This window comes from Oryctolagus cuniculus, chromosome 12 (assembly GCF_964237555.1).
Source record: "Oryctolagus cuniculus chromosome 12, mOryCun1.1, whole genome shotgun sequence".
Classification (NCBI taxonomy): domain Eukaryota; kingdom Metazoa; phylum Chordata; class Mammalia; order Lagomorpha; family Leporidae; genus Oryctolagus; species Oryctolagus cuniculus.
Window position 1 is genome coordinate 108,885,200 of NC_091443.1, and position 10,505 is coordinate 108,895,704.

Sequence of the window (10,505 nt, forward strand, 5' to 3'; positions counted from 1 at the left end):
CCGCCTCTCCCACGTGCCTCCCTCAACGCCAGCTCCGCCGAGCACCGCGGACCGCGCATCTCGGCGCGCGGTGGGTGGTAGGGTGTCCTCCGGGAAAGGGGCTGTGCGGACTCCTGCTCCCCTCTTGGGTTTCGGCAGGGAGGTGGGGTAGCAGCCTGGGGGCAAAAACCTTGCCTTGAACTCCACCCCGTTTCCCCCGCCCCTTTCCCCACACCCCCACCCCGACCCCAGCAGCTGCCCAAAGAGCTTGACAGGGAATGGGGGGAGACCCGAGAGCTGGAGCCCGAATCCCAGTTCAGGCTCTGGGAGCGGGGCCGGGGGAGGGGGAGGGGCTCCCAGGGTGCTCGCTCCTGCACCTGCCCTGCTGCCCCTGGAGCTGCGGGGGGTGGGGGTGCGTGGGAGATGCCTCTCCTTGTTCTGGGTGCGTTTGGGGAGAATGATACACACATGTGGCTCCTGCTGCCCCTATAAGTGCAGGCGTTTGAGGGGTCAGTCCATCCCTTGGCCTCACACACACCTCGCTCCCTACCCAGAGGAGGCGGACGCCTTTGGGAGAGATCAAGGGGAACCTGGGAGGTCAGTGATGGTGTCAGAGCTTGGGGAGGCAGGGATCACTTTTAATAAGGCGGGAGCTTGCCAGCCGCTGAGGTGTGAGCGGGAGCTGGGCACACAGAAGACGCCACGCTGCCCACTCGCCAGTGAGAAGGGGCTGTGGTCAGGCTTGCGTGTTGGGGGAGAGGGGCTGCCTCCTGAGAGCCCCCAGGGCGCTCGCGATGTGTGGGGCAGGGCCCTGAGGAAGGCCGCCTCTGGACAGACACTCCCGAAAGCGCTTGTCCAGCTCCTGTCTGCAGCCAGAGAGAGAAAGGGGACCTGAGTCTCGGTCTTCCGCGCTTTTGAAACCAAGCCCCCTACACTCACAGCACCACTGCCCCCTCTGCCTGGGACCGGCCGTGGCTCCCTGGGCCTGCCATGTAGGTGCACGCTCCCCCCCCCCACACCCGCCGGGTTGAAGAGCTGTCCCAGGCTTCCTGCCATGTTGCACCCCAGTGCACGTGCCCCAGCCTGTGTCCGTGACCACCTGTGCCTTCTCTACACGTCACTGCACTTCCGGGGCCACGGCACAGCCCCACGGATTTTTCTGGACTTGAAATCTCACCACCTTCATTCCTGAGGCCCTCGGCACACCCCACACCTCTAAGCAGCGCACACTCACTCCACAAACACCCCCCCAGCAGAAAGAGTGCCCCCACACCTCTCTAACTCGCTCTCTGCCCCAGTTCACAAACTGCTCCTGCCCTGTGCTCGAACAAGACTTGCGCTGTTTCTCCAGCGTGCTGTGCTGTGTCCGAGCCCCATGCCTTTTGTCACACTGTCCCCCGGGCATCCTATCTTGTAAGCTGAGAATCTTCTTGTCACCTGATGACCCTGATCAGGTGTCCCTTGCAGGCTGGGTCAGGTGCTTTGTGCCACACTCCCATAGACCCTGAACTTCCTGCGGGCACGGCCCTGGTGGCCCATGTGGGTGTCTGAGAACTGTGTGAGAGCAGGCCTCGGACCGGGCAGGGCTCTGTGCCTGGTCAGACAATGGGCCCCAACCTGTGTTGTCTTGCTCCTTCCCTGAGGGTGAGCTGGGCAGCTGCCCTCTGGAGCCCAGCGCCCCCTCTCCAATGGACAAGCTACAGCCCAGCACCAAGGATGCCTGTGGCACAGGAAGCCCTGCCCAGGGAGAGCCCACCTGAAGTGGACGTAGCAGAAGAAGGCCACAGTCTGGGCGAGGAGGAAGAGCAGGAGGACGCTGGGCCGCAGGCAGGAGGAGACCCCTGGGCACCCGCCGGGCTGGCAGGGGGCCTGGACTGCTGTCTTCTGAGAGGGCAAAGGGAGGGGGCTGGAATCTGGGCCATGTGCGGCCCTGTGTCTCCCCGCCCCAGGCTCGGGGTGCCCTGGCTGTTATCCAAGGAGCCTGGAGGAGGGGCAGCAGACGAAGCCGCCTCCCCTACCCGAGCTCCCACGGCTCCATCTGTGGGAACAGCTGGGAAGGCCCAGGGCCTGGGATCCTCAGGGGTCAGAGGCTCAAGAGAAGAGGGGGAGACGCTGACAGCACCAGGCAAGGAGGAGGGCGAGGGGAAGGCCGAGACAGGGCAGGGGCTCTCCTGACAGCTCCTCCTGCCTGGTCACTGAGCGCTGTCCCTGCTCCCACCCTGCTCGGTCTCCATCCCTGCAGAGAGCTGCACACCCAGGCAGACAGGCAGGTGCGCCAGGGGTCCTGGGAGAGGGGCGTCTGGGCTGAGCCCGGGGAGGGGCTCCCCCCTCCCCCGCTGCCTGCCCCTCACCACCACACTCCGCAGGTCCGTCTGCAGGAGCCCGAGGGTCTGCCTCAGCTCTGAGAAGTGGTGCTTGGTGCCCACGGGCAGGAAGGAGACCCGTGCTCCCGAGGCCATCAGAGCCGCGGCATCCCTGGCAGGGGGAGAGCGGGGGAGCTGCAGCCAGAGGCCCTCGTCCTTCCCTGCAATCGCCAGCGGTGGCCACACAAGGCACACGGACGGGCCCCTTCTTTCCGCCCCGGACTTTCTTCCTGCAACCTGAGACAGCTCTCCCTGAGCGAAGGCTCTCCCGGAGCTGTCTCAGCCCCAGGCTCCCCTGGGCCCTGCCTTCCATCCCAGCCCACTGGGCAGTCAGCTCCTCTCCCTCCTCCCTTGCGTCAGCCCCAGGCGTGTGCACGTGTGGGGCGGGTGGTGTTGGGTGCCAGCCGCAGGATCCGCACTATGCAGGGGCTATCTGAGCCCGGGGCCCCGTGGGCAGCTCTGGAGGCCGGGCTCGCAGTGGGAGGCGGGGAGGCCAGAGCAGGGCCCGGTGAAGTTGGGGACTGTCTCCTCCCACTGGCCTGACCCCAGCCCGGCTCTTTCTGAAAACCCCATCAGAACACTCCCTCCTCCTTCCAAGCTAAAGGAAGGCTCCTGTGTACTAATCCCCCCGGGGCTGCGGGTGGACAAGTCGCTTTTGAACAAGGACTTGGAATCCTTAAACTTGGTTCCATTCAAATCCAGGTCAGCTCAGCAAACCTCACCCCACCTCCAGCCCTGCCAGTTCCCAGGCTTGGTACTGGGCGGTGAGGGAGGGAGGGGAGGCGAGCAGGGGTGGGGGGTGCACTTCAGGCAGCAGAGCGACTTGATGGGGGCTTCTCCTCCCTCTCCCTGCCCCCCTGCTCCCCTGCCCCTCACCGCATCTCTCGCAGGGCCTGGAGCAGAGTCCGCTGTCCACAGAGCAGGGTGCTGAGCTGGGCAGAGTCCTGCGGGAGGCCAGCCCGTTGTCCAGGGTCCGGGTCACAGCCCCTGTCTTCTCAGAGCCCCTGGCCCAGGGAACACAGGCCCCCCACTCCTCCCAGCGGTGTTAGCCCATCACCTGCACTCTCCTATTTGGATACCTGGTGTTTATCTGACACCCGTCCACCTGGGCTGCTGGAGCTCCCCGCAACCCCTCTCCCCAGGGGTGCCTCTCCCTTCCCTTCTAAAGGGGCGCTGCCCCCCCAGGGAGTCTCCTTTGCCTCCTTCTTCCCCCAGGGCGGCTTCCAAGCTGGGGCCAGTGCTGATCAGCACCCCCACACACACACAGCCACCGCGCTTGGGTCCCTATCCTGTGACCTGGAGAGGGGACGTCCCTCTTGGGGATGGATGATGGAATCTGGCTGGAGGGGTCCGGGGAGCCCCTCCCCTCTGAGCCACTCTGGCTCAAGGACACAGGATGGAGCCCTCACGCTGTCACAGCCCGGCTGCCCCCTGTGCCCAGTTCCTACCACCTGGGCCGCTACGGCCCTCAGGGCCCCTCTGGGCTGGGCCTGCCCTGGGCATGGATCCCTAGGGAGCCGCCGGGATGGCAGCCCCGCTGAAGCCGGGTTCTGGTGCAGCTGAGCGTGAAGCGAGCCGTGTGCACGCCGCGTGCTCCAAGCAGATTAGCACCTGGTCTATTTCTGCCTTCGCCCGCAGCCCCCGCGTACCTGGCCTCCTTCGCTCTCCCAGCCCCAGCTGCACCTGCCCTGCCTGTCCCTGCAGGCCCTGGAGGAGACCAGCCCCCGGCTGGAGCACTTGTTCCTCTTCCAGGCAAATCAGAGCCCACTTGGCGCTGGACCAGGCCTGCAGGTGGAATCTTGGACGCCCGAGGGGCCACTCACCCAGCCTCCCTCTGGCCGGACCTGGCCTGGGGCCCCCAGCTGCTGCTTCCACTGCCTCCGTGCCTGGGCCAGCTGCTCAGAGAGACCCCCGAGGGCCTGCAGGACCCGGCTGTGCCGGCTGAGGCTCTCCTCCAGGTCACTGAGCCTTTCCCCTGGGGGGTGGGGCAGAGCTGGGTCAGGCAGCCCGTGGGGTGGGGGCGGGGCAACAGCCTACCTGGGGGTGGGGCTTCTCAGGGAGGGGCACCAGGAGGTGTGGCTTCTGCCTGGAAGACCTGCCCCTGGGAAATGTGCCCGGGGGTGTGTTGGGCCCAGCCCCCAGGCCTCCCTCGCCCCATTGGTTACAGGACTCCTGGTTCCAAGGGAAGATGCTCCCCTGCCCCAGCTGCCCACTCCCCGGGTCCCCACCCCCGCCCTGGGCACCGGAGTCCGGCTTCGGAACGACGTCCTCCCGAGCGCCCAGGGCCAGGGTTGCCCGCAGCGCCTCCAGCCGCCTGGCCAGGCGGAGCTGCTCCGCCTCTGGGAGTGGCTGCGGGGGAGCCTGGGCGGGGAGACAGGAAGTCCAGCTGGAACCCAGGGGAGGTCCAGAGGCAAGGACGCCCTCCCGCCGCCCCGCTCCCTGCTCACTGACAGCCAAGCTCCAGGCAGGGGAAGAGACCTGAGTCCAGCTCCCAGCCTCTGCCCCACCCCCGCCGGGCCCCATGCCCTTGTCCACACGGCTCCTACAAGCTCAGGTCCCACAGCCTTCTGTGGCCCCTGGCTGGTCCAGACCCCATCCTCACGCCCCCACAGCCCCTGCGCCTGCTGGTTTCCGGCCCCCAGCTCCCTCCGCTCTGAGCTGCCAGCCTGGGAGGCCGTGAGGACAGGGCCTGGCCCCCGGCACAAGGCCTGAGCAGAACTCCGAGAACCTGCGTGGCAGCGCTGGGGAGGCGTCGGTCACCTCTGGGCCCGGCTCGTGCAGACTGTAGGTCAGGAAGGCCAGGACGTCGTGGTCATCTGGAAGGCGGAGGCGGGGGGAGGTGGGCCCCCAGCCAGCACCCTGCCCAGGCACCCTGCCAAGCAAGCACCCGGCAGGAGGTAGGGCCCGAGAGCTGAGCCACGCCCTCAACCAGAGACAGCCCCCAGCACGTGGGGCAAATGGACAGTCCAGGTGCCCCTTGGCACATCCTGGGCTGGAGCGGGGACCACGCAGCACCCTCCGGGCCCAGGCCTCAAAGCAGCCCCTTGTCCAGCCTGGCTCTGATGTCACTGTCCTCCTCAGGAACCTTCCATGGCTCCCCAGTGCCCAGAGTCTAAAGCCCAGATCACTGCAGCGCCCTCATAAGGATGTGATGAGGGTTAACCAAGCCAGCAAGGGGTGGCGCCCTGTATACCGGGTGTACGGTGCCCGGTGTAGAGTAAGCTCCGCACCACGGACGCCAGCAGTTCAAGGACTCCGAGCTCCAACTGCACCCTGTTCTTTAGCAGGTGCCCCCTAAATGTCCCCACGGCTGTCCCTCTTCTGCTTGCCCGCGTACATCCAGTTGGGGTGGGTGCACACAGTGGGGAAGTGGCTCAGCCCCCCGTCGGGGCTCTCTAGAACGCTGGCTGAGCCGGAGTTGCTAAGCACCGCCCCCCACCCCCCCTCACCTGCCTGGAGGGAGCCTCACCTGCCAGGGTGCTAGTGGCTGCCGAGACCCCAAAGAATCCTCCAGGGGCCAATAGCAGGGGCCCCACCTCGACACAGACCTCATCAGGGTCGTGGGGAGTGAGGCCGCTGTTGGAGGATACCTGCAGGGCACGGAGGAGTGGAGGCAGTGAGCCCCTCCCTCCTCTGCGGAGCAGGGGGGGCAGGACATCCACCCCACCTCTGACTCCCTGGTCCCCGCCCACCGGCCCGCAGACTGGAAGGACGTGTGTGCAGTGGATACTGGGGCTCCGGGTGTGGGGGGGGGGCCTGTGTGTGTGTTGGCCTGTGTGTGCCAGGGACCCCGGGCATCCGTCACCTAGATGGCCCGCCACGGGGCAGGGCACTCACACGCAGTCTCTGTCCCCAGTAGGTGATCCGTGCTCTGATGGGGTATGGCCGGTTCCGGAAGTCCCGGCGACAGAGGCCCAGCACCCGGCTGGCCCCACCCCTGTGGGCACTTGGAATGCAGCAGGCCACAAAGGACCCAAGACCGGGCCAGTGGCCAGCAGCTTCTCTGCCCAGGCCTACAGTGCCGCCCCCTGTCCCCTACACACTGTCTACTCCAGTGTCCCTTGCCGTGGTTTCTCACTGAGGAGGAAGCAAGCCCCGGTCAGCTGAGTGTTGGGCCCTGCCCCCTACAGAAGGGCCAGGGGTCTCCCTGTGACCCCACCCCAGAGGGCAGAGGCCCGCACTGCCAACAGCAGGGTGTGCGCCCGCCATGCCCCCGGAGCCCGTCCCTCCCCACTGTCCTCCCTTCGGCCCAGGTCCCCCGGGCAGGGCTTCTCTTTCTTCCCCTCTGTGATGAGGGGACAAGTCCTAGCAGACAAGGACAAGGTGGCCAGCCCCTCCCTGCCTGGGGAGTGGGAGAGCAGCCGGAAGGGAGCCCTGAGCTTTGCGTTTCTCTGGGCACCGTGGGCAGCTCACCCCAGGGCACCCATCGCTGCCGCCTTCAGCCAAGAGGGAGGCAGGGGCACAGAGCAGACGGGAAGCCCGCCCCAGCGCTGCGTGACCTTGGGCAGCCGCCTCACCCCTCCCCGCCCGCGTCCTCGGCTTTATGAGGAGGAGACTAACTGCCGCGACCTCGTAAGGATGTGATGAGGGTTAACCGAGTCAGCAAGGGGAAGGTAGAGGGCTCTGTGCCCGGCGTTGTGGATGCCAGCAGTTATTCTAATTGTTACAAGCCAGGGGCTGTTTGCTGAGGGCACTGGCAAACCGGCCCAGCTACTGGGGAGGGCGGAGAGCCACGTCAGCTCTGTCATCCAGAACATGGGAGAGGCCCTGCTGGGGCCCACAAGTCCGGGCTCTGGTCTCAGCCCTGCCAGCGGCTCTGTGTCCTCGGGCCAGCCACCTGCCTCCCCTGGGCCTCAGAGGCCTCGGCTGATCCCCACTTACCAAGGGCGTGGGGGGAAGAGGGGCCCTGGGGTGTGAAATGGTCATTCCAGGCCCGCCCCTGTCCTGCCCCTTGGCACTGGGGCGGGGCGGGGAGCTCAGGGGACTGAGGGCTCCCTGGGCCACCTGCGAGCAAACTGGTCCTGGGGCCCCGGAAGCCTCGCTGAGGCTGTGAGCGGAAGTCCCGTCCTGGGGGCAGCCGGCAGCTCAGAGTGGGAGGCCAGCGAGGATGGCGGTTTGGAGGCTGGGGGCCCGGCGGGGCGGGGGCAGGAATGCAGAGGGTAACACAGGGGGCTCCTGCCAGACCCTTACCCGAGCTGTGTGCTGGGGCTGTGCCCGTCACCAGCCAGCACGCGGATGGCAGGGCTGTCCTGTGTGGGAGGCGACCATCAGCCGAGCCGGGCACAGGTGAGGCTGGGGCGCAGGTGGGGGCAGGAGGCGTCCACTCACCTGGGTGTCCCCGGCCGAGGAGTCCAAGAGGATCCCGATGCCGTCCCACGAGGCTGGCCCCCCCAGGACAGAGCCCACTCGGCCCCTTTCCCGCGTGTACCACACAGCCTGCAGGGCCCCAGCCCCAAAGTCAGGGCTCCCTGCAGGCCGCAGGAACCCCGGGCCTATGGCCCCCTCCCTGCCTCGCCCTCCCCCTGGGCTCCAGGTCAGGTGGGGGAGGGGAGGCACTCACCACACCCTGGGCCCCCCGGCGCCCCGGTCCCGTCACCCTCAGCTGCACCTCCACCTCCCAGGCAGACAGCAGGACAGGGACCCTGCTCCACACGGCGCCACCCCGGTCCCTCAGGGACGGCGCCAGGCGCACTTCGTCCAGGCCCAGGATGGCATCTGTGGACAGCACAGTTCAGGGTCCCCCTGTGCTCATAAGAGTCCATCTTACAGGTGAGCAAACTGAGGCCTCGGAGGGACGGGAAGGGCCTGGGAGCGCAGCCAGGGAGGCCTCCGACTTGTCCGCTGGGGCCACGCCCGGCTTCCGGGAGAGCGGAGGAGGGTAGGAAGGCAAAGGGCAGAGGTGGGAGCTGCCCGCCCGACAGTGAGGAAAGGGCAGAGGAAGGGAGGGAAACTGAGGCCGGCTCGGCAGGTGCGGGGTAGGGGGAGTCGGGGGCAGAGCTCCAGCTGCTCCCCACCCCCTGGCCTGCCAGCCTGGACGCTGGCCCGGGGCCAGGCCGTGCAGAAGCTGCTGATCCAGTGTGTGCTCTGCAGAGCCCAGGAGTGGGGGAGGGGTGGGGAGGCAGGAGCTCCCGCAGTCAGCCCTGCACAGGCTCCTGGGCCCTGCTCAGCCCTGCATGTCCTGGCTGGACCCAGGGGCGCCAGGTGGGTTTGCTAAAAGGCCAGATTAATCAATCAGCAGGCAGGCAGGTCTCACTGGGTGACCTTGGAGAATGTGGCTCCACCCCTCCCCGCCACTGGCACCTGTGACACCCCCGACTGGGCAAGCCCCCCCACCCCCAGCAGCAAGGGAGGCACAGGCGGGCCTGGCTCTGTGCCGCTGTTGGGGGCGGGAAGAAAGACCCTGGGGCCAGGCCACCCGCCTAGAGGGGTCTTTGGTTCTGGCTTCTGCCGGGAATCGTTCCTGTTCTGAGAACCTACACCTCATGGACAAAAACACGCAGCTGATCTGCTTTCTCTCTTTGCTCTGCCCTCTAGGCAGCTCTGAAGGAAAACCGTGGCCTACCTCTGGGGTGGGCAGAGCTCAGAGCGGTGTGGGTTTGCAACAAGCAGCTCCTCTCACACCCCCTCTAGCCCGAGTCCCATTCTTCCGGCTCTCGCCTCTGCCATGGGCCTCCACAGATCCCTTGCCAACAAGACCAGGTGGGAAGCAGACTGGGTGGGTCTGGTTGGGGGGGCTCTGAGCACAGACCAGTGGGCTGGATGCCCCTAAGCTCGCTTCCACCCTGGCACACACACAGGGTGAGAGGTGGGTAGCTGGTCCCTTTCGGACAGAACAGCAGACAGGAGGGGCCGGGCAGGTGGGGGCTTGAGGTCTGAGAGGCAGAGTAAGGGGAGGGGTCCAGGAGAGGGGAGGGGGAAGTCGGAAGCAGACAGGGGAAACTGAGGCGGGGTGGGGGGGTAGGAGGAGCAGGAGCGAGTCTGGGAGGGGCCCCCTGGGCAGAGGCTGGCCCTGGCACACCCACTGCGTACCCACTGTACACTCTGAGGTCCCCGCGCCTGGCCCTCACCTCCATGGTGGCTCCAGAAAGACATCCCAGCCCCAGGCGGTGCCAGTCCCGGTCCTTTGAAGCTGAGTTTGTACTCAAACCTGCGCCGTGGAGCAGCGGCCCCCGCAGGGCCCAGGAGGAGGAGGAGGAGGAGGCCGAGCGAGGGCCCTGGCCCACGGGTCCCCGGCATTGTGCAGGGAGCTGAAGGCCTGGCCCTGCGGTGGATCGTGGCTGCGAGGCCGGGGAGGGGCTCCTGGGGCCAGGCCAGGCAGGGAGGAGCTGGGTTCTGGCCCTCACCTCTCCCTCCGCCCCCCCTGCACAGACATCCGGTTCCTTTTTGACCCTATGCCCCCTGCTGCCTGCAGCCTGACCCCTCCCCAGCAGCCCAAGCCCCCTGGCCGCTTCCCCTCCGCTCTGGCACCCCCTTGGCAGCCCCGGCCTGTCCCCGCTAAGGGAGATGGGCCTCTGTGTCCTGCTGCTCCCTGCATGCCAACGCCGCCCCTCCCCCACTCCCAGAAGCCATCCTTGCCAGCACCCGCCTTCCTTAACAAGTGCCCTGGGAAACCGGGCCTGGAGAGACAGAGCAGGGGCCGGCGCCGTGGCGCAGCGGGTTAAGCCCCTGCCTGAGATGCCGGCGTCCCATAGGCGTCCGGGCCGCCCCACTTCTGACCCAGCTCCCTGCTGATGCGCCTGGGAAAGCCTTGCACCCACGTGGGAGACCCAGATGGAGTTCTGGCTGGCTCGGGGCTTCAGTCTGACCCAGCAGCCAGAGTGGGAGTGAACCAGCAGATGGGAGATCTCTGTCTCTCCCTCCCTCTCTCTGTCAACTAAATAGAGAGAGCAAATGAATGCAAGATATATGCCTTGTTTGGAGCTTAAATGTTTAAAAAAGATTTATGTTATCTATTTGAAAGGCAGAGTGCTAGGGAGAAACACTGGTTCATTCATAAAACGGTCACAACAGCTTGAACTGGGCCAAGCTGAAGCCAGGAGCCAGGGACTCCATCCAGGTCTCCCAGGTGGGTGGCGGGGGCCCAAGTGCTTGAGCCACCACCACTGCCTCGCAGGGTGCACGTTAGCAGGAAGCTGGGGCAGAAGCAGAGCAGCCAGGACTCGA

At 66.6% G+C, this 10,505-nt stretch overlaps 1 protein-coding gene across 8 annotated transcripts; it reads right to left on the reverse strand.

The window, feature by feature from the left end:
* Positions 1-81: 81 nt before the first annotated feature.
* LMAN1L (lectin, mannose binding 1 like) lies at positions 82-9,776 on the reverse strand. 8 transcript variants are annotated; one of them, XM_070054662.1, is made up of 13 exons: positions 9,410-9,706; positions 7,903-8,057; positions 7,671-7,778; positions 7,533-7,591; positions 6,180-6,279; positions 5,812-5,932; positions 5,103-5,158; positions 4,571-4,703; positions 4,166-4,317; positions 3,219-3,286; positions 2,331-2,454; positions 1,736-1,860; positions 597-845 (listed from the first exon to the last, which is right to left on the reverse strand). In XM_070054662.1, the coding sequence occupies exons 1-13, from the start codon at positions 9,576-9,578 to the stop codon at positions 716-718; spliced, it is 1,500 nt and encodes a 499-aa protein (XP_069910763.1). In that variant the 5' UTR covers positions 9,579-9,706; the 3' UTR covers positions 597-715. The 8 variants fall into 8 exon arrangements, with proteins under 8 accessions (XP_069910760.1, XP_069910761.1, XP_069910764.1 ...); XM_070054661.1 differs by having other exon boundaries at positions 1,736-1,863; positions 9,410-9,696; XM_070054659.1 differs by lacking the exon at positions 2,331-2,454 and having other exon boundaries at positions 82-845; positions 1,736-1,863; positions 9,410-9,776.
* Positions 9,777-10,505: the final 729 nt, after the last annotated feature.